The sequence below is a fragment of the Barbus barbus genome, assembly GCF_936440315.1.
Source record: "Barbus barbus genome assembly, chromosome: 21".
Lineage (NCBI taxonomy): Eukaryota > Metazoa > Chordata > Actinopteri > Cypriniformes > Cyprinidae > Barbus > Barbus barbus.
The window spans coordinates 28,805,163-28,829,978 of record NC_136749.1 but is presented as its reverse complement, the minus strand read 5'-3'; the positions used below and the strand labels follow the sequence as shown (position 1 = coordinate 28,829,978).

At 36.2% G+C, this 24,816-nt stretch overlaps 1 protein-coding gene across 1 annotated transcript; it reads right to left on the bottom strand.

The window, feature by feature from the left end:
- Positions 1-14,639: 14,639 nt before the first annotated feature.
- On the bottom strand, positions 14,640-19,805 carry LOC306887847 (uncharacterized protein C1orf232-like; the record flags this gene model as incomplete). Its single annotated transcript, XM_079445847.1, has 4 exons — positions 14,640-14,985; positions 16,977-17,080; positions 17,338-17,415; positions 19,725-19,805. 4 exons carry the CDS (start codon positions 19,803-19,805, stop codon positions 14,640-14,642), a joined length of 609 nt encoding a protein of 202 aa, XP_079301973.1.
- Positions 19,806-24,816: the final 5,011 nt, after the last annotated feature.

The window sequence follows — 24,816 nt, the reverse complement described above, 5'->3', positions numbered from 1 at the left end:
AATATGCTCATAGGCAACTTCCTGGTGAAGAACTGATGAAGAGTAAAGAGGTATACAGTTGTTTATAAGTCAGAAGAAAATATAATTTAGCATTTCCTGAAGGAAACGGCAAAAGAGCAGTGCTGACGTTCTGGGTAAGTTTAGGTTTGTGTCTGATGCTGTGTTTTGTGGGTGGTCTTGTAAGCACCGTAAAAGCACAATTATACAGTCTGAGGCGTATTTAGCAGACAAAGAGCACTACACACATCTGAACTCTGTCTGAAAAGCCTTCGCAAAGACAAAGCGTGCCAAGATTTCCAGTCTCATTGTGCCACGGTGGTATAATGAGACTCTGTTCACAATCGCCCTCGTGCACCGTGAGGGAATGTGCATCGGGGTTGTGAAGTGTGGCAAATCTGGCCTAATTCTTCTGGCCCAGCAGCTCCGATACGCCAGAGCCGTGCATGAGTCAGAATGATCTGTCCCTCCATCGGCATAAACAGGAGGGATGGAGGAGAACATGTCCTGGAAGAGATCTAAAATAATTCAAATGAAAATAATGCATGATAATGGTGTTGCAGGAAAGCTGGGGGTGAAAAAACCCTACCATAAACAGAATTGCAACAGGAAGAAATATAGACATGCACCTGCAAAAGAAACAGTCTAAGCCTAAAAATAGATGTTTTATAGAAAACACATCCTCAGACGGCAACCAAGAGTGACATATTACAATATATAATAATGACTTTTCCAATATAATATTGACTTTCCTCAGATTTAAGACCTTAATAAATGATAATGTTTTATATTTAAACTACTATTTAAAAGTTTTTGAAAATCTCTTCTGCTCTCCAAGGCTGCATTTATTTGATTAAAAATACAGTAAAAATAGAAATGTTCAAAATAAGGGTTTTCTATGTAAATATATTTTAAAATGTAATTTATTGCTGTGATCAAAGCTGTATTTTCAGCATCATTACTCCAGTCTTCAGTATCACATGATCCTTCAGAAATCATTCTAATATGCTGATTTACTGCTCAAGAGACATTTTTTATTATTTTCGATGTTGAAAACAGTTGTGCTGCTTTATATTTTTGTGGAAACTGTGACGCATTTTGAGTAGAAAGTTCAAAAGAACAGCATTTATTTTAGATTAAATATCATGGTGGTGAACTGGTGAATTTTAATCTAAAGTCTTGACATTAAAAATGCCAGTATAAAATATTAGTATAAAAATAAGTTCCTAATATCATGGCAATCTTTGCACGTGTGCGAAAGCTTCATGACTTACTTCGATGGGCTTTGGAAACCTAAAACTGTTGGGGGTTTCTGGGAGGGTCTGTTTCGGTGCTTCACAAAAAGCGTCCGGGTGCAGGAGAAGATCCGATGGCAGCAGAAGGTCATAAATCAGAGGACAGGCCTTTTCACTCCAGTCTCTGAGGCGTAACCTCACTTCTGTGGGGTCAGAGAGAGAGAGAAGCTCCTGACGCTGCTCTGTGGGAACATGGCATGTGAATTACGGCTCTTCTTAATGACCTCCTGACATCAGGACAGACCTGAGAATGAAGGTCAGAAAGTGGTTGGTGGAAAATCACAGGAAAACCTGACAAAATTTTGTATACTTTATGTTTTATGGTTAAAAAATAAGATGATTATTTATAATTTTTTGTTTTGTTTTTCTATTTTAAGTTTTGCAACTCACAATGTTACATTTTTGCACAATATGCCAAATAAAATATGTGAATAAAAAGTTACTTTTATTTATTTGTTTATTTTGCATGACATATTTAGCCCTCTGATTTATTGTAGCAAATATATATATTTTTTTAAATATAAAAATATAGACTGTACAAACTAGTGCTGTCAAAGGATTAATCGCATCCGAAATAGAAGTGTATTGTGTATATTTATTATGTATATTTAAATACACACACATGATGTATATTTGAAAATATTTACATGTATAAATTTATATTCATAAAATTTATATTATATATAAATATAAACATATTTGTCTGTAATATATACATGCATGTGTGTGTATTTAGATATAAATAATAAATATACACAATACACACACATATATTATGTAAAAAATTTTTTTTATTTTTGATGCGATTAATCGTGATTAATCCTTTGACAGCACTAATACGAACAATATGTTTATTTAAATATATAACCAATGGCTTCTTAAAAACATATTTTATTTCACATTTTTTATTTACATATATTATTAATTATTGGCTATTTACATATTGCTTGCAAAAAAACCCATAGGAAAACCTTAAAAAAGCATTTTTTTCTTATTACAATTTACAGCTCCAAATATAACTGTAAGCACTGTAAACATAATAATAATTTAAAATATTATCATACATTATTATTATTAAGTTACCTTTAGCCAAAGGACACTTCTACAGTTGTAACATATCAGTAAGACACATTTACAACATGCTGCAGAGGCACAAACACCAGAAGGACCAACAAAAGCAGTATAAATCTGGACGCGAGGAAAGCCAGACTTTGATGTTATGGGGGGGGGTAAAAGGCCTCAGGAGTAACGTGATGCTTAACGTCTCTGTACAAACGGCAAACTGCAATCTAGTTAAAGTTTGTGTATAAGTCCTGCATGCAAATCAACAAGTTGATTATGTTACAAATAAATCAATCACATTACTGTGTTCCATGTTTTGAGTAAATCAATATCCTTGAGTGTAAAAAAAGAAGGGGTTTCTGCAACCATGCATATGAATGCGCAGGTCTGCAATGGAGCGTTTGCCGTCTGTGGAGATTTAGAGACTCCAGTGAAGTGGTCGAATTACACTGTAGCAAACCAGCAGGAACATCAGGCCAACAGCTGTGCCATGTTTAGTCCATGTTTAATGCACTATACCTTTACTGAACCATGAACACATCATTTCAAAAGTCATGCCTTCATCTTTTCCAGACTACTTCATGTCGGATTTGATTTTTTTCCCCTTAAAGCATATGTGCAAATGTTTCATCTATAATGATGGTGATTTAACTTGAACTATTGATACACTTCCATTCAAATGTTTAGGGTCAGCAAGACATTTTTTATGCTTTTGAAAGAAGTCTCTTCTGCCCACCAAGGCTGCAATTATTTGATCAAAAATACAGTAAAAACAGTAATATTGTGAAATAGTATTAACATTGGTTTCTATGAGTATATATTTTAAAATGTAATTTATTTCTGTGATCAAAGCTGTATTTTCAGTATCATTACTCCAGTCTTCAGTGTCACATGATCCTGCAGAAATCATTCTAATATACTGATTTGCTGCTCAATAATTAATATTAATGTTGAAAACAGTTGTGCTACTTCATATTTCTGTGGAAACTGTGATACATTTTACTTTTCACAATTCATTGATGAACAGAAAGTTCAAAAGATTTGAAATATAATTCTTTTGTAATATTACAAAAGTCTTTATTGCCACTTTTAATGTATTTAATCCAACCTTCTATGAATAAAAATGTTAATTTCTTCTTTAGGATTCACTGATGATCTATCTATCTATCTATCTATCTATCTATCTATCTATCTATCTATCTATCTATCTATCTATCTATCTATCTATCTATCTATCTATCTATCTATCTATCTATCTATCTATGCACAGCCATATTGGATCACAAGCACATAAGTGGTATTACCCACCCAGAGTCTGATGAGCTTGATTATAAAGCACTACACAGTGATGGGCAGCTGGATTTCCATCTAATTTACATCTGCTTGTCCTTCTCCCTGTAATTGTGAGCCGTTTTTATGGGGGAAGAGTCAACAGTGCCGTTCCCACAGTCTAGGGCCGGTCACACTGGGCTTTAAGGGTATTTCTCCCGGGATCAGGTACTTCTGGAAAGGTTAAATCAGATGGACAGGAGATTGGGGAAATTAGCCCGTTTAGCTCCAAGACCTGGAAAAAGTCCATATGTTTTCCATGGGAAAGACCATCTGTGTTTGTTTGTGTGCACATGTGTAGCCCTGCTTGCACTCACGGCGTCTGTAGCGCTCCAATGAGAGAAGACGCCTCCAAGACTCGCTGGGGTGTGACCTCACCTCGCCCACAGTTTTTGGGGTGAGCTGTTCTGTATTTAACCCTGGCCAGCGTGACACAGTCGTACTGCACGTCCCTCCAACAGCGCAGAGCTTCAAACAAACTCCTGCAACACGCTTTATCACCATCAGAACACGTTTATGACTGTATTATGGAGTGGCGGTGCCATTTGGGCCACGATGAATGAGATTTTACCTTCCATCTGTGTTAGCTATAGGTGACTGACTCCTGCAGGTGCTCTTCAAAAGGTCCATTTGCCCTGTATAAAGAGACACACATCAGCTGTATTACTGAGACTAGTGAGCTGCCTAGGTAGGCAGTATTTTAAGACATCACAAATGAAAGTACATACAAAAAGGAGGGCAGCATAATTTCGTCAACTTTTAAGAAGCGTCATTTTGAAAAATCACACCCAGGACAATGCATATTTTCATTGAATTATGATTTGCAGATTAATTTAAGGATTCTTTCATGAATAAAAACAAAATTTCTTACATCCTTGATGAATAAAATGTACTAATTCTCATTTCTAAAATAAAAATGTTTTTATTGCACGAATGGTTTTATTTATTTTGCATTTATTAATTTGTGCATATCGTATAAGCTTCAAAGTAGAAAAAAGTATACAAATTAAATGATTGATTAAAAAAAGATAATATTATAAATTAATTATAAAAATTGTATCTTAATGGCTTCATTTTCCCAGCTTTTTAAAAAGATTTGACTATAAACATCGTTTGAGTGCAGCCTATTTGTAAGCTTTAGGCAACAAGATTTTGTAAATTCTGAGTAAGATTTCATTACTTGCAACCAATTTCCTGTACAGAAATGAGGCTTTGGGTTTTTCATTTGGATCATTCACTCATAGCTTGAAAAACACACCTTAGGCAATAGTCTATATGGAAATATATGCTCACGACTGTGTATGTCTGTCTTAACACTCACAGGCCCAATTTAAAACAACTTGCAAAATAATACTTTAAATGTATTGCTACTACTAACAACAACAACAATAATAAAAGGATAGTTTGGCAAGAAAATACTTTTGAAATGAAACTTGAAGCAGCATGCTAGTGGTACAAAGCCAAAAAAAATCTTCCCCCAAATCTTCTTCACTGAAGGTTTGGTTTCAATTAATTGTAAGCAAAAGTGTGAGTGAGAAAACAGATCAATGCATGAGCAAACTACCCAAATGATTCGGAACTAAATTACAAATGGATTCAGACTCAATAGTGAACCAATCTGAACTTTTAAGCCACATTTCCACTTCAAATTAAAAACTTGAGTTCAATTGCTGCCTTAAATTTTATACCAAACTGGCTGTACAGTTAGTTATGAATAAATATGTTTTAAAATAATTCATTGGCTTCTGAAGTCACTGTTCTTAATTTATGTTGTTAGAAAAAATCTGAGAAATCATCAATGCATTTGGTATCTAAGGGTTAATCATGTGAAATGAGCCGCATTTGAACAGATAAACCTGAGCTGTGTGTATTACTTCAGGGTCAGTTACCCTGAGGAAAAAAACACCACAAACACTTAAGAGCTCAATGGCAATCATATCAGCCACATTGAAAAAAGACCTGTTATCTCAATCTAATCTGTCTACAAGCCAAACAACAGACTGCTGTCACCTGAGGTCTTTCAGAGAGCCTCTAAACACACAGGGTGTGTGAACACCTGGACATAAATAGCTAATTATGCAAATTTCTGATGAGCATATCAGCCAAAAGAGTGACCTGTGTGAACTGCCTTCTAACTTTCTGAATAAACATCCTGAGGTGATTTTCATATCAAAGCATCACAAGTATTCAAATACATGCAGGCTGGTACCTCACACCAGAAATAGCGATATGGGAGCTCAAGTCCAGAGGAATTTCATGGTGATCTCTGTTTATAATGACTTGTTGCTGACAGGCTGGACAGGAGGGAATGTTTGACCCTGAGCAGATCACGCTAGGTGAAAATAGAGGCAGATAGTTGAGATCTTCACTCTGTTTAATGGCATCTAGTACCAGGCACTGCCAAGTATAATGTATATAAACATGACAAAGTCTTCTTTTAATCCTGTCTAGAACGCCTATCAGAAATACCATGTCCGTCTACCGATGCAGGATTTACTGTTTCAGCAGCTCCTGTGGCAGGTTGAACTTCCTCAGCTGGCGAAGTACAACCTCTGCTGGGCCTTCCTGACAATGGTGTCTATGTGAATATCCCCCTTCAGGTCCTGAGAGATGGTGGTGCCCAGGAATTTGATGTTTTGCTGTTCATGATGGTGAGTGGGGAGAGAGCAGGGGGGTTTCTCCTGAAGTCCACGATCATCTCCAGCTCCAGGTTGTTAAGACTGCACCAGACAGCCAGCTCCTTAACCTCCTGTCTGTAAGCAGACTCGTCACCGTCCTGGATGAGGCCGATCAGTGTGGTGTCGTCTGCAAACTTCAGGAGCTTGACAGAGGGGTCTTTAGATGTGCAGTCATTGGTGTACAGAGAGAAGAGCAGTGGGGAGAGAACGCAGCCCTGAGGAGCTCCAGTGCTGATGGTGCGGGTGCTGGATGTGAATTTACCAAGCTTTACTAACTGCTGTCTGTCTGTCAGGAAGCTGTTGATGCACTGACAGACAGAGATGGGGACGGAGAGCTGTGTCAGTTTATTCTGAAGGGTGTCGGTGATGATGGTGTTAAAAGCGGAGCTGAAGTCCACAAACAGGATCCTCAGGATCCCCATGTTGACTGCATCATCCACAGACCTGTTTGCTCTGTAGGCAAACTGCAGGGAGTCCATTAAGTGTCCAGTGATGTCCTTCAGATAAGCCAAAACCAGTCTTTCAAATGATTTCATGGCTACAGACGTTAGAGCCACAGGTCTGTAGTCATTAAGTCCAGTAATTTTGTGTTTCTTTGGGACGGGGATGATGGTGGAGCTTTTGAAGCATGAGGGGACTTCACACAGCTCCAGTGATCTGTTGAAGATCTGTTGAAGATGGGGGCCAGCTGGTCAGCACAGATTTTTAGGCAGGCTGGTGACACACCGTCTGGGCCTGGTGCCTTCCTTCTTTTGTTCTTTCTGAAGACCTGGCACACATCATCTTCACTTATCTGAATTGTAGGTGTGGGGGAGAGGGGGGTTGCTGGAGGTGTGAATGGTTGTGTGGAGAGGTGTTCAGAGCGGGTGTGGGGTGATATTTTCAGCTAATTAAATTTTGAATGAATTAGCTGAATCAATCGATCCGCCATGGCTGCCTGAGTCTTCTGTCCCGCCATGGCCTCCCGAGTCCCCTGATGCGCCATGTCCTGGCCCTGCTCCAGACTCCAGGGCACCCGATATCTGTCACAGTTTGGTTCCTGTTTGCCCATATTTGGTTTTGTTCCGGTTCTTCTCATTAGTTCATTATTAGTCTATCTTTGTTTATTCCATTCACCTGTCAGTTCAGTAATCTTCTTCATCGTGTCTTAAAGTTATGTTTATGCTGTTTATTGTTTATTATTATTAAGGGGAAGTCGTGGCCTAATGGTTAGAGAGTCGGACTCGTAATCCAAAGGTTGCGGGTTCGAGTCTCGGGCCAGCAGGGATTGTAGGTGGGGGGAGTGAATGTCTAGCGCTCTCTCCACCCTCAATACCACGACTGAGGTGCCCTTGAGCAAGGCACCGAACCCCCAACTGCTCCCCGGGCGCCGCAGCATAAATGGATGCCCACTGCTCTGGGTGTGTGTTCACGGTGTGTGTGTTCACTGCTGTGTGTGTGTGTGTTCACGGTGTGTGTGTGTGTGTTCACTGCTGTGTGTGTGCACGTTGGATGGGTTAAATGCAGAGCACGAATTCCGAGTATGGGTCACCATACTTGGAAGTATGTCACTTCACTTCATTGTGTTATTGAATATGTTTGCACCACCTGATTACTCTGAATCCCTCGTCTTCCTGCCTTCCTGGATCAGCATCGCATAACAATAGCATTATTTATGCAATTGTAACTGCAGTGTAAGTGCATTGTGGCATCTCTTAGCAGCATTAAACAATCCAAATACATCTAAATGCCACTTCAGATGCAGATTCTGTGCCACTTCTGGAGTGCAAAGTTGGATTTTGTTGATATTGATTTCATTTGACTGGTATTAGCCCTATATTGTATTATTCTTCTAATTGCATTTAATGATTAAATGTAAGAATTTACTTTAAACATGGCACATACTAAGGATAGAAAATTGGCCATTATAAAGGTTAAAAATATGTCCCATAAAATCAATTTATTTTCCCATAATGGAAAAGTTTGTTTCTGTCAGTGGTTTGGGATTCTGTTAAATGTCCTGTCACTATCGTGCTACTAGGTCTCATTTGGACTCTGGATGGGCCTTAGAGGATTGTATGGAACCGGGGGAAGGGGATTTAAAGCTATATTAGCAGCATGGGTGCAAAGTAAAGACAACATCCCAAACAGCTGTAGAAACAGTAAACGGACACCAGCGTGGATTTGGAGCAGTGGGGAGAGGGTCAAAGACACACTCGCATTCTGAAATACAATAAACAAAAACACAACAAGCTTTATCACAACCGATATGTCAGAAAACTGACTAACAGTTCCAATAACTGCTCCCTACAACAAAACTATGGTCATGTTAGGGCAAGTTGACATATCAGCAGTTGACTTGGATGTGCAAAAAAACTGATCATAAAAGACAGTTTACACTAAAGCTCATTATAGCACCCCTTCAGACAAACTAACAACTTTTCTCCGCTGTGAAAGTTTGTATAGTTGTATGTACATATGTTTAAACTGTATTTATCTGTATCTGAACGTGTTTAATGTTAACTGTATGCACCAAGGGTCTGAGAGTAATGCAATTTCAATTCTCTGTATGTATGTACTGTACATGTGGAAGAATTGACAATAAAGCTGACTTGACTGACTTGACTTGACTTGACAATGCTGAGAATGTAACACAATTCAGAACAAAATATTGATGATGCATAAATATGTTATAGCTCAATGCATATGTTCCAGTGCTATCTATTTATATACTATTATAGTAGTTTTTATTAGAATTTTAAATTTTAGTGTGCTTTTTATTAGTTTTTAAAGTGTAATTTTAATCAGGTTTTTATGTCTTTTTAGCTTTATTTTTTATTTAAGTTTTAATTTTAGTACTTCAACATAAATTTATTTGAGTTAGTTGCCAAGGCAACATTTCTCTCTCTAGTTTTTCATCTAATACAATTGAATCATATTAATTACTGTTTAAAGAATTATTTTTATTATTTAATTTTAAATATTTTATGTATTAATTTAAAATTTTTAAAAAAAGATTTTAATAGTTTGAGTTTAACACTAACAACACTGACATGTTCACGTTTCAGGCCTCTGTACATGCAGTATGTAAGAGCGCATACATCAATATGCATGTTCATGAGCAATGCATAAATAACAAAATCAATATTGTCATGGGAAAAAAGCTCATCTCCCATGATTTCCATTTGCTTTCCATCAAGCGTCATCCTGAGTCTGACATCTATGACAGTAACATTGACAAATAACCTACAGAGAAATCAATGTGAAACATTGTCAGCTCTCTTGCACATAAATAGGTCACGTAAACAACTTCCAAAGAAACAGGCTTCAGAAGAGTTTTTCAGGACAAGTTTGTGCTAAATCACACATTCACAATTTGATCTTCAGTCTCTTAGAAATTAAGATTTCAAAAGCGGGTTTTCGCAGTGATGCCATAGATATGTGCATGTAAAACTTTCCTGCTTTTATTTGGTTTATGTCCTCATAGTATTAAAATTTGCACAAAATTCAATCTGTAGCATTATTTTCATGACAGTTAAGCACATTTAATCCCCCAGTATCATTACCATTATTTAAATATATATATTTTTTTGCATTATTCTTAATGAACATTTGCATTACATTTCCAGTGATTGCAGGAAAAAATACTGTAATACAAATAAAATAATTTTATTTATTTGCATAAACTCATCACAACAAATAACATATGCATTTTTTTCTGCATTACAAATTTGAATAACAGTTAAAAATATAATATTAATATAATATTACAATAATATTAAAAATGTTAAAAAGAAACAAAAATATAGTACAACAAATAAAATGTGAATATTATAGAATTTTGTGCATGACAGATGTGCATAACTGTCATTAAAATAATGTCAACATGCAAAAATACTGTCCTAAAATATGTTCGAAAAGTTTTATCCATACACACAATTCTACAAATGACACTAATAAAAAAAAATATATCTACATAACGTAGTACAATAAATAAAATTAGAACAATATATTATAGTATTGATACCACTGATGTCAAAAAAGAACTGTCTTTTTTGAACATCTCACTTTATTTTTGATTCGTGGGAAAGTGCTATTCATAAGCCCCTCTAGGCTTTTTCACTTTCCCAACACTTTGGTTCTGTTCTAAAATTTCTTTAAGCATTATACGCTCGTATATTACACGGGGGGGATGAAAGAGCCGGTAATCTCTAAAAATCTATGAACAAGCAAAAAAGTAGCTGTGAGTTTCTCAGGAAGCGGCTCCTGTGGCCTGCAGGCTAGGCTGCATAAATAATCAGCACATTTTCTTCCCACGTTCAACTATTCTCCAAAATCACAGGTTTTTCTCTACACCTCATGTGAAAGGACAGCCACTAAAGTGTAACCTGTATGTTTAGTCCAGTTGCTAGACTGCAAAGCTTTTACTGAGACATCAAACGGTAACAAATGGGCAATTGTGCCACATCAGAGAAGAAACGCGGGTGAGGAGGTCAACACTTCCCTGACATTTGTTCACTGTCCTCTGGAGTAATTGTATTTGTGTCCGTGTCATGGGAAACTACACCTGGCCTCAGGCGGCTCTGTGTTTGTAAGGTGAAATGGCACATGCATGTGTTCATGTGGCTGTGTTCAGACACAGATCTTCCAGATGGACCTGTTGCCTCCACAGATGAGTCACAGACCCTCGCAGACGAGCCCATGTCACCCACAGGTGCTGGCAGGCATGTCTGTCTGCAGCGCAGGGCGGCTTTACGTGAGGATGACTAAAGTCTGGGCTGAGCTGGTATGTGTTTTATTATGCTTGTCTTATAATTTCACTCGAGGTGATGTCGTACCTCACAAGAGGCCGAGACATCAACAAACTCTAGGCTGGAAGAAAAGGAAATGCAAAAACATCTCAGATCTCATATAAACAAAACAAATCTATCAAAATCAAATGAGAAAAATAAAAATAAAATGTAATTATAATAAATGTACCTGTTTTTAATAATAATAATAATATGTTTAATTTTGTGCCTTTCTAAAACTCACTTCTGGAACACTTTACAATTGTGGTACAACAGACAAAAACATTATTTTTTATGCATATATTTCTTTTTTTACATTGTAAGGTTATTTGCAGGACATTTAAGCACATACAAACAAAATGCTTTTTATTCTTTTACATAAACATAGCACAACATATAAAATGTAAACAATATAGTATTTTTTTTGCATTACAGGTGTGTATATTGTCATTACAATAATGTAAAAAAATATGGCCCTAAATTATGTTCAAAATTTTCTTTTCACAAGATTTATCCAAAAACGATACTATACTAAATCTTATTTCTATCTGCATAAATGTAGTACAACAAATAAAACTGTAATATGTTATAGGATTTTTTTGGTCACACTTTATATTAGGTGGCCTTAACTACTATGTACTTATTTTGCACTTATTTTGTTCATATTGTATTGTAAAACACTTTTGCTGCTATTGAGGTGGGATACGGGTAAGGTTAGGGACAGGTTTGGTGGTATGGGTTGGTTTAAGGGTGGGTTAAGGTGTAAGGGATACGTCAACAGTGTAATTATACATGTAATTACAGATGTAAATACATATAGGAATTTTTAAAAATATAAGTACAATGTAAAAACATGTATGTAGACAATAAGTGCATTGTATCAAATTATTAATTTAAGTAGTTAAGGCCACCTAATATAAAGTGGGATCGATTTTTTATTTTTATCTTTTTCATTACAAGTGTAATTGTCATTTTAAAACGTCAAAATGCAAAAGAATTGCTCCTAAAATATGTTCAAAAATATTTTCACGAGATTAAAAAATGCAGTGCATTGTATATAGAATAAAGAAGCTACATTTTCCAGTTCTATTTTATGCATTAAAATAACTGAATTCATAAAATAATCTATTGTCTAAAATATCTTTATGTAATATTTGTAAAGACATATAATGCAACATTTTAAGTGTTACCGTAAGCAAGGCCAGCATTTGGACAATTGCAGTAAAAGTCAGTACATCCAAACTCATATCACTTCTGTTCCCATTAACATTATCTGTCTGCTGTAATGAGTTATTGTTGCAGGGCTGTAACCTCTTCTCACAACACCTGTATGAGAAAAACATACCTGCAGGCCTTAAACTAGGTAAGCGAAGCGACCAAATCCTGCACGGAGCCATATGTTATGACAGGCTTCGAGAGGGTTATATTACTGTGAGACAATAAACACAGCAGCTCCAGTCTGTCTCATGGATCAGAGCAGTCCAGCAAAGACAATAGTTGACCTCTAATGGAGTTATGAACCAAAATACTAGCTGTTTATTGTTTGGACAATAAAACTGCGGTAACAAGCGTGAAATTAGCCAAAGCTGTCATAAATAAAACCAATTGATAAAACTATTCTGTTTACTTATTGTTCGAAGGAAATTGGTATTTAAGTAGGGCCAGGTCAAAACAACTGTAAAATGCAAAATGGCTATAAACTTGTGAGCTTCTGCAGACTTCTGAGAATATAAACAAAACACATGTTTTGCTTTCTGGCACAATATGCTGCTGCTTCTAACTTCATGATGGTCGGTTCGTGAACAAATCGATCTTTTGAACCGGTTCTATTGAATCGGCAAGCCTTGTGAGAAGAATATGAACAAAACATGCTTTCTTGCACAATATGATACTGCTTATGGGCCATCTCAGCAACTCTAGCTTTAGTGATGCTCGGTTCGTTAACGAATCGTTCTTTTGAACACTGAATGAACCAATTCACCAAATTGAATCAGCATTGAGCCACAAGTTCATATTACTTCACATCACCTAGTTTGCTGATAAGTCATGTCGAAATGGTATCTTTTCCTGTCATTTTGGTGTTTGTTACAGCCTGTAACGACACCTGCTGTTCACTTTTGGCAATAGCAGGGAAACTCATTGTGAGCCTTCAAACCCCTGTAATAAATATAATAAAATCTCAAAACAACGTGTTTTTGCAACATAACTTTATTATATCATAAAATAGAACATCAAAGCAGGAAAACTCATCATTCAATGTGACTTTTGACAACAGAGCAAACTGAGCAAAGACAGAGAGACTCAATGACAGCAGACACAAAGCACCTTTGAGACATTGTGCATAAACACTTACATTAGACTTCAGGACTTCAGAGACAAAACAATGTGTAAGAACATAATGAAACAGACAGCACACTGCATGAACTACACCAGACACATATTCTGTAAACTTCCACCCTTTAAAATAAAATTGTAATTGTAAATTGCATTTCTAAATATACAATACATAAAAAGTATTGTTCATGATATATACTACTATATAAAATAGCAAAATCATTGATCTGATTCATACTACTTTTTTCTTGGTGAGATTGTTTTTCGGGGGTTTTCCAAATGCATTTAATCTGAATGTTTACTGGGCTAATTATTATTGCACTTAATCTTCAATTATTAATACCTGAAGACATAAATCAATGAAAATAATAAATATATTCACATCATGACATCATTCACTTCTAGATTACTTGGCTAGGGTGTTTAGGATAGTTGCTAAGGTATTTTGCTGGTTGCTAGGGTCTTGCTAAATATTAATTTAATTTTTTTTCTTGAGTTGTATTAAACTTTTCATCTAATTCCCTGTCTTTTTTTTTAAGTGTGTAAGAAGTGTGTAATTTATGCAAAGCCATATGGAACTACAAAAATAATGATGATTCAGTATTTTAGCATTAAATATGTTTGCTAGGGTGTTGCTATGCTGTTCTGGCTGGTTGCTTGGGTATTTCTAGGCGGTATTACTAAAATTATCCTTCTTTAGAGAAAACTATTTTCACTTGACAAAACGAAAATAGTCATTATTTTATTTTAATGATAATTTTTGACAAATATTCTCGGGTTAGAACTTTTTACATTGAGTTATATAAACTTTTTATCTATATATTAATACTTCATTCTCATACTTCCCTGATTTTTTTACAGCATTTTTTTTTTTTTTTTTAAGTGAAGTGTGTAATTTCTTCTGCACCAAATGGAATTGCAAAAATGATGATGATTCAGTATTTTCTCACTAAAAATGACACACATCACCTTTACTGAACAGACGTTTCCCATAACCAGCATTTCCCACATGAATGCCGACCAGTTCAAGCCCAGAGAGGCCACAGTGTGGGTCACGGTCGATGCTTTTAAACGGGTTTGGTGAAATGCGATCGCCGTACATCTGTGTGATAAGGCTCATATGAAGCACTGTGGCCCCTGTGGTCTGAACTGTGATAACCTGCTCTCTCTGTTGGCTAGTTACTCTTGGCCATGCTTTTGGTCTTCAGCTCAGCCAGTTTGCTGGTGACAAAGTTCCACTTGAAGGCCGGTGTGTCTTCACTCTCTCCTCCGAGCGTGGCGTATTTGGAGAAGCTGTTTCCCGTGCCACCGCCGTCGCCTGCCTCGGCCTCCTGCCCGACCTGGTTTTCTCCGTCTTCTGCTCTCGCCCCGCTCTCGCTGCCCACCTCCTCACTGCCATCGCCTCCTGCCTCCGCTTGCCTCATCGCAGCTGCTTGGTGCCATTTAGTCGCAAAGTTATCCCAGAATCCAGTGCTGCGCTTGTTGGGTCGAGGAGGCTCTTCAGGCTTCACTGCCAGTGGACTGGAAAGATGATAAAGGCAACTTGGAATTACATTTATTTTGATCTACTAAATGTTTTTGCGAGAAACATGTTCAGGTCTGTTCAAAAATGTGGGGTAAGTAATATATATATTATTTACACACACACACACTTATTCAGCAAGGATGCATTAAATTGATCAAAAGTGACAGTAAAGACATTTATAATACTACAAAATTTTCTATTTCAAATAAATGCTGTTTTTTGATTGTTTTATTTATTGTTTTTGCAATAAATATATTCAGTACTGTTAAAAAATGTGGGGTTAGTAATATATTTTTAAAGAAATTAATACTTTTATTCAGCAAGGATGCATTAAATTTATCAAAGTGAGAGTAAAGACATAAAGATTTCTATTTCAAATAAAGGCTGTTCTTTTAAACTTTTCATTCATCGAAGAATCCTGAAAAATAAAATATATCACAGATTCCACAAAAAAAATCAGCAGTACGACTATTTTCAACATTAATAATAATAAGAAATGTTTCTTGAGCAGCAAATCGGCATATTAGAATGATTTCTGAAGGATCATGTGACACTGAAGACTGGAGTAACGATGCTTTGATCATAGCAATAAATTACATTTATAATTTATTCAAAGATATTTGAAATTGTAATGATATTTCACAATATTTACTTGAATCTTTAACTAGAATCTTGCAGACCCCAAACATGTGAACAATAATTTAAATCTTAAAATGTTTTAGTTTAGTTTAGTCACTTTATTGCCCACAAGTGCACATTTGTCTTTGGCTTCACCTCACAAATTAATTTAACATCATCACACAAATCACATAAAACACAACAAGTAACACAATCACCCCTTCTCACACTCAAATCCCATATTTCAAATTCTAATGGCAGTTGGCACAATCTGATACACATTTTTGTCCTTGCTTGAGATTGCCTAAAACATCATATATATGTAAATAGACATACAAATGTAAATATATAATGGTAATGACTGATCATTTTCCGCTCCTAACAGTGTAAAAATATATATTTCCTGTCTGCTGGAAGGAGTTGTAATCTATTTAATAGATTTGCTTGATACAATATTAGGAAGATCAGGCCCTTTCTTTCAGAAGATGCAACACAACTCCTTGTTCAGGCTCTTGCTCTGTCCAGGCTGGACTATTGCAATGCTCTCTTGGCAGGTCTTCCAGCCAATTCTATTAAACCTCTACAATTAATCCAAAATGCTGCTGCAAGATTAATCTTTAATGAGCCGAAAAGAACGCACGTCATTCATTAATTAGCACTGGCTACCGATAGCTGCTCGCATTAAATTCAAGGCATTAATGTTAGCCTACAAAACCACCACTGGCTCTGCACCCCTTTACCTAAATTCATTACTTCAGACCTATGTGCCTCTAGAAGCTTACGTTCTGCAAGTGAAAGGCGCATTATTGTGCCATCCCAAAGAGACACAAAATCACTTTCACAGACTTTCACATTAACTGTTCCCACCTGGTGGAATGACCTACCCAACTCAATCAGAGTAGCTGAATCCTTACCCATCTTCAAGAAATGGCTAAAAACACATCTCTTCCATCTTTATTTGACCCTCTAACTCCAGCACTCTCTATTCTAATTCTATTTTATCTATCTGTCTTTTTATTAAACACACACACACATTTGACCCGCTATCAATTGCATATTTATTAACTGCTAGCATTTCTTGTAAAACTAACACTAGGTTTCTTTTTTCTATATTCTATCTACTCGTTTTCTTTAAAAAAAACAACAACAACAACTACGATAAGCTAACTGAGACTTGTAAAAGCCCTTGCATGTTGTTGCTCTTTTGTTGGTTTTGACTGCTTCTAATGTCCTCATTTGTCCTCATTGCTTTGGATAAGCATCTGCTAAATAACTAAATGTAATGTAATATAGAACAATCAGTGACTAAAACATTAGGTCAACATGCTTTCCCAATAGAAAAATGAACTAAATGCATCACAACACTCACTGATCTGCTGCCGGCTGATTGTCTGCCTCCAGAAGTTGGTGTTCATCATCCTTGGTGAATAGAGACGAAACACTTTTCCAACCTTTAGCTCCGGCTCCCTGCATCTGAGCAATGAACACAAGACCAACAAACATCAGTATGTCTAAATGTTTAACTGACATGAAATTTCAAGCAGTTTCAGCAGTGGCCTCTATGACATATAATAACTGATCCCAATTCTTTTTTTTTTACTTTATATTTTTTGTTAAACATTTGTGGATTTTTACAGTTTGCAGTAGTTTTTTTTTTCTTTCCAAAGCTACCAGAAACGACATTTCATCTAATAAAATAATTATTAATAATATTTATTTTCCAGGTTTACTCTCTTGGCCAGCTGTGTCATTGCACTGGGTCCTTCATCAGACTGGATAGGCGTAATATCTTCAGCAGCATCAGTGACCTTCACAGACAAACATTCATCAAAGAGAAAGTTATAATGATAAGTGAGAGGTAAAACAAAAATAGTAGATAAAGTGAGTTACAGAAGGAGAAATTGTATTACAATATTTGTACACTGAAAAATTCAAAACTTTTACCACCACTAAATCTAAAACACATTGATTTGTACACACACACACAACAAAAAGTTAAATCAGGTAAACAAGATAGCTCTTTAAGATAATAAATGCCAGTTTTTAGCTCTTTTTGCAGATAAAACTAGCTTACATACGCACATGAATGTGATGAAAATGAGCATTTTGTCTCCCTCATGTGGTTTGTAGTGAAACTATATCAGGGTCATTTAAACGTGAGTGTGAATGGAGTGAAACAGTTTTCAGACAAATCCGTCAAAATAATACTATTATCAGAGCAGCACCATAGGCCTATTTCATTTCTGATAGGAATGAAAATGAGGCTGTGAGGGACTGAAGTACACCGCATTCAATGAATTGTAGGCCTACTGTTGTTTAATAGTACATTGTTGTTGTGTAATTGTAGGCTCCCCAAAGTTTATCAAACACAGCCTCGTTTTCATCCACATTAAATTCAATATGGTGTCTAACCTGATTCTATTGCCTGTCTAAAACCATCAAACTATTTCTGCTTGACCAGTGTAAACCTACCTGGTGGCCAGATTAAGACAAGCAAACCTTCAGGCTGGTTCAAAATAATAACATGTAAATACAAAAATTAATTCCATATAATTTGAAATGGCACAAAAAAAACACTGTAATGAATTTAGAGCAACTCCAGTCGTGTATTTACTATGCATAAACTGAGCCATGACTGAAAGAAAGCACACGCATGCAGTGTTTATCTTGACTAGGCTTCAGTAATCTGTTGGCATTGCTGTGTTGTAGCAGGCTGTGGAAACTATGCAAGTTCACTGGTAAGCGAGAGGTCACACAGACAGCCGAGAACTGTGGGGAATCCGCCAACAAGACCAACACACCCTAGTGTATGCTATCCGTCTCGAATCAATCGCTGGAATGCCATCCTATTCCTATCACCCCTGTAGATCCAGTTACATGCCTTTGAAAAGTGGGTCAAGGTTTCCCTTGATCAGATACATGAAAGACTATTTAAAATATTTGAATGCATCCTGACACTCAGAATTGCATTCATTAGGTTTTTAAAAACATATGCTCTAGTCTAGGCAATTAACATACTTGAACTAGAACAAAAGAAAAAGTATCTCAGTCCTTAGTCACCCGAGTCAAAAATGTGAACTTTAAAGGTTTTTTCAACTGATATGGCACTCAATGCACTTAAAATCTTTGATTCAAACATTTTGTGATATTATTTCTAAGGGTATACACTCTTAAAAATAAAGGTCTCAAAAGGGTGTTTTTTTTCCCCAAAATAACCATTTTGAAGAACATTTTAAAAATCTAAAGAACCGAAAGCTTCCACAGATGTACAAGGTTCTTCATAGAATCATTAATACCAATAAAAACCTTAATTTTAAAGAGTGTAAAGTTAGGAGAAACTCTTAAATACTGCGTGTGATCAGAGGCCAGATCCTAGACTGATATACTGATCAGGCAGAATAAATTATATTATGTATATTAACTAAAATTGCATTATGTAATACCACCATGTTATCCACCACTGTAAACCCTGCCTTTCTAGATATTGGGATTGTCATTTGTCAATGAAAAACTCATATTGGTCTGTGTGAGTATTGGCCATTGTATACTAATAGTTGAAATTTAGGATTTAGTTGTTCTTTCCTCATTTAAATGATTGGAGTACTTGCTCTCTCATTGCAAACAGTTATTTAAAGAGTTGCCGAATAAACACACTCAAATATAGGCCTAAATTTAATATTTATGCATGTAAAAATTTCCATCTATTAATAAACTGCATGTGTTTAAATACACAATACACAGGTTTATCATCAATAAATCCAGTTAGATTCAATCTCAAACTAATTTCAACGAACTGTATATTGTGTGTTCCACAAATAATTAAACAACATATATATATATATATGATTATTTAATTAAAACCAAATAGATGCAAATAGTTAATGCTGTGATTTTTTGAGATATCTTGCACGTTTGTGTAAAACTGACAAATATGCATCATAATTAGTTTATTAGTTTATGTTAAAACTCTGTAATTCAAATGGATGGAAATGTTGTATGCAAACAAATCAAATAGATAATTCTTAAATTTAGGCCTCAATATTTTTTTCAAATGCATGTTCACCCATATCTGCCCATGTTGACTGTTTAGTGTTGTTCTCAGGTTCAGTGGATTTACCTCTTCCACCGTGTCTTCCTCCATGTCCGGGTTGAGGGTCTGCATGACCTTACTCTTATAGACTTTCCACAGGGGATTCATGATGGATGCCTTCAAATGATCCTCAGATGTGTGCAAAAATTCATAAAACAGTCCAAGGTATCTCTACGCCACCATCAACAAACTCCCAGCCTTAGTTTAGATCTCAATCTTTAACAATACTCCTGTTCCATCAGTAAGAGACAGTCAGTTTTCAGTGCAAAATGAAAACCAGCTTCTCCTCATTGTCTTTATGCCAACACTTATATGAAAAGAAAAACTTGGGCTGCTGGTCGAGTCCTTGAATTCAGTGTGAAGTAGATGAAAGAGGCAGTTTCAGCGGTGAAACACACACACACACTGTGACACGGCTCAAAAGCCCAGCATCGGTTACCTGGAAACAGGTGTTGGTTTCCTACTGAATATTTCAAGCAGCTCCGCTAATAGTTGAGCTTCATTGTTGGCTGCTTTAAGAAGAGCAGGCCGTGTAACATTAACCCCGCAGAATCAACACATACAGATGCCATGTTTCAATGGCCAGTAAGGCCAGAGCTTCATAGTGACAATGTGCTATTTATGATATAATTATTTAAAGTATTCAATAATTGTTTTCTGAAAACACCAAAACAGGTGTGCAGTTTTGAACATGCCCGTTTTGCTAAAGCATTTTTTTTTTGTAATGGCATTTTAAATGATTACTTTCTTTCATAAATTGAAATGAAGCTGAAATAGAATGAAATATAAACATTAGCTGAAAAACTCGAAAACTGGAAACTAACTGTTATAAATATTTTAAGTTATAATCTGTTATAATCTATTTTAATCATCATAAATTAAAGGCAGAATACCAAATGATAACATCATATATAAATATTAAACAATTTAAATACCATAAATATATATTTTTTTCACTTTACAGTAAAGAGAATTTGAGGTAAATTATGTCTTTGTGACTTTATTATAATGCAAAAAAATACTAATGGTCCAAAAATATATATATATCTATATTTTCTCTATGCAATATATCTATATCTATCTATATAGAATGTCTTAATATTTTGATGATGAAATTTGAACTGGCCATGTTTTAGTGAGATTCATTGGTTTTAATTGGAATTTTTTTTTAAAAACATAATTGCGAAAGTCTAAAATTATTACAGCAATAGCAGCAGCGATGGCAACGAGCAGTGTTTAAAGTTGACTCTGCACCTCTGTGTGCTTTCATAATTACTATAGAGGCCTGTGCATGTAAGTCATAGAATCCAGCTAATCGAATGATATTGTTTGTTGTGTAATTTCACCTGACACATTAGTTTCCTGTGGCTTGTTTCTTGTTAACCTGATCTGAAGTTGCCAGCGCAATATATGGAGACAGACATTATTAAAAATGCATGAGGTGTCACTTACCTTTGGAACATCTGTGGTGGTTGCTGATAACTTTATACTGGAGGATGATTTAGAGCTTACTATTTATAGATGTATAACCTTTACATTTATTGAAATATAACATCAAGATAGGCCTGCCTACCATTTCACTGCCATAATGTGACTTCATCACATTCCTGTGTTCCTGTGGCTCAGTGGTAGAGCATTGCGTTAACAGCGCAAAAGGTCATGGGTTCAATTGCCAGGGAACACCCATACGGATAAAAAATTTATAGCCTGAATATACATGTAATATACTGTAAGTCGCTTTGGATAATAGCGTCTGCTAAATGCATAAATGTTAAAAAATAAATGTCATAATTTTCTTTAAATGCAAGCCAGATTCTTTAAGGTTTGAAACCAGTAGGTTGTAACTTTTAAGCAGCGTGAGTTAGAAACACTGTGGGTTCTTCTCAAACGGAAGGCTGGATCCTACCAAGGCTGCGTCCTTCCTAGTTCAGTCCTTCAGAGTCTTGTAGGCTAGAGTCCTCATCGGCATATAAACGCTAGAATGAGACGGTCTAGTAAGTGTGCATGGCTATGTCACATACAGTGGTGTGAAAAAGTGTTGGCCCCCTTCCTGATTTTATATTTTTTGCATGTTTGTCACACTTTAATGTTTTAGATCATCAAACAAATTTACATATTAATCATACATATCAACCCCCTCCCCCCCATAACTGTGGTTTATCACACCTGAGTTCAGTTTCTCTAGCCACACCCAGGCCTGATTACTGCCACACCTGTTCGCAATCAAGAAATCACTTAAATAGGACCTGCCTGACAAAGTGAAGTAGACGGTTTTGAAAGACGGCCAGGCCGATGACGTCCCCTGCGTGATAACATCGCTGGCTTTCACAAGGTTGTTTTGGAGGAAAAATGGCGGAAACTTCAGTGAGAAATCGGAAAGGATCGGCGGTGAGGCACGACTGCTCCGTGAATGGAACAGAGAGGATTGAGTGGGGGGATAGTGAAGGGAGTATGGAAGTAGAAAGCGAAGAGGAAAGTGATAAATCTTTAGGAAATGGATGGAAAGAAGTAAGGAGAAATCGGGGAGAAAAACGAAAGAAGAGGAGCGATGTAGAAGAGTCTGATGACAAGAGTAGAGAGAGCATAATATGCATTGTTAGGTTTGGAGATCAGATTGGGGTAAGCAAAATTAATCCATTAAAATTGACCAAGATAATAAATAGAGATATATGAAATATTGAGTTCGCTAAAGTTCTTTCTGATGGAAATTTGCTAGTTGGATGTAATAAAGAAGAACAAGCAAATAAGGCTCTCAAATTAAAAGAGGTAGGAGGGATTAAAGTTGTCAGCACAAACAGAGTTGGAGATAAAAGTAAAAGTAAGGGGAGAAAAGGGATCATTTTTGGTGTTCCTCTCAATATAGGATTGGAAGAGTTGAAAGATAACTTAAAGGGAGGGATGATAGAAAATGCGCGAAGAATAAAATCAGGTGCAGATGGAAACAGAAGAGACACTGAAACAGTAGTAATAGAGTTTCAAGGGAATGAAATTCCTAAAAGAGTAATGTTGGGTGTGATGAGTTATATTGTAAGAGAGTATATACCAGGTCCAGTGAGATGTTTTAAGTGTCAAAGGTTTGGGCATGTTGCTAAAAGGTGTGTGGAACAGTGTAGATGTGCTCGCTGTGGAGGAAATCATGAATACGGCAAGTGTGAGGAAGGAGTACAACCAAAGTGTTGCAACTGTGGGAAGGATCATAGTGCAGCATTCAGAGGATGTGAAGTAATGAAAATAGAGATGGACATTCAGAAAAGGAGGGTGGAGAAGAAGATAACTTATGCGGAGGCAGCAAAACAAGTTAAAGGACAAGCTAGAGAACAAAGAGGTCAGCCAGGAGTTTCAGAGGAAGGAAATAAAGAAGTTCCAGGAGAAATAATGATGATTGAAAAGAAGAAATTAGTAACATTTATTGCAGGAGTTATAAATAGTACAGCTGGGATTGAATCAAAAACACAAAAGACACAGTTAGTTGTTATAGCAGCAATACGTCATCTTGGAATGAAAGGCTTGACTTGGGAAGAAGTTCGAGATGAACTTCAGATAAGATCAAGTCAAGAAACTAGATTGGACACATAAATGATAACAATATTTCAGTGGAATGCAAGATCTCTTATAGCAAATGGTAACGAGTTCAAGCATTTTATTGAAGAGTTAAGTATTAAACCAGATGTAGTATGTGTTCAAGAAACTTGGATGAAAAGTTGTTTAGATTTTGTTTTAAAAGGGTATAGTATAGTAAGGCGCGATAGAGAAGAAGGGAATGGTGGTGGGTGTGCAACATTTATTAGACAAGAAATATCATATAGAATACTGGGAAAAGGAAGGGATCAAGAATATATTGCTGTGGGGATATGGGGTAGAGGTCAGGAGATAATTATCATAAATTATTATAATCCATGTAAAAAATTGGAGCTAGAGAAGCTAAAGGAAGTACATGGTCAAGATAGTCAAAGAGTGATATGGTGTGGGGATTTTAATGCACATAATACCCTATGGGGAGGAAATTACATTAATGCCAATGGTCAAGTAGTTGAGGAATTAATAGAGGAAAGGGAGTTGGTGTGTTTAAATGATGGGAGGGGTACAAGGATAGATGTTTGTAAGGGAAGGGAGTCAGTATTGGACTTAACACTAGTTTCGAGTAATCTGGCCAGTAAGTGTAATTGGGAAGTTTGGGGGGAATCTAGCATTGGGAGTGATCACTACCCAATAGTTATAACATTGAATATTGAGACGGAGAGAGCAGAAACGCAAAGAGGAGGAAAATGGATATTTGAAAAAGCAAATTGGGATAAATTTGAGGAAATGTGTGAGGAAAAAATGGATGCAATTGATTCAAATCAAGATATTGACATCTTTAACGGAAAAGTGTGTGCAGCAATATTAGAGGCAGCATCAGAATCAATTCCAAAAAGCAAAGGAAATATAAAAAAAAAAGCTGTTCCTTGGTGGACAGACCAGTGTAGTAAAGTTGTGAGAGATAGAAACAAGGCTTTTAAACTTCTTAAGAAGACACATAATTATAATCATCTAATTTTATTCAAAAAAGCTCAAGCAGTTGTGAGGAAAACTATCAGGCAAGCTAAAAGAGGAAGTTGGAGAGATTTTTGTAGTGGAATTGGAAGGACAACTCAAGTAGGTGAAGTGTGGAATATGATTAAGAGAATGAAAGGTATTAAGAAAGAGTGGGATTATCCAGTGTTGGAGTCAGAAGGAGAAATAGGTATAACAGATAAAGACAAAGCAGCAATGCTAGTAAAAACATTTGCAAAAATACATGGGTCAGGGAACTTAAGTGAGGAAGGTAAGAGGAGGAGAGAAATAACAAAGAGAAGAAATATGGAAGAATTGGTAAGGAATAGGGGAATGGAAGATCAGCCAATTAACTTCCCACTCAACAGAGATGAATTGGTGAGAGCTATTTGTAATAAAAATAAAAAATGTTCATCTCCAGGTAAGGACCAGGTCGGATATATAATGATGAGACATCTGAAGGATAGGGCTCTGGGGAAACTTTTAGAGTTATATAATAGAGTATGGGAGGACGGAAGACTTCCTAAAGTTTGGAAAGAAGCAATAATAATACCAATAAGAAAGCCAGGAAAAGATCCGTCAAAAC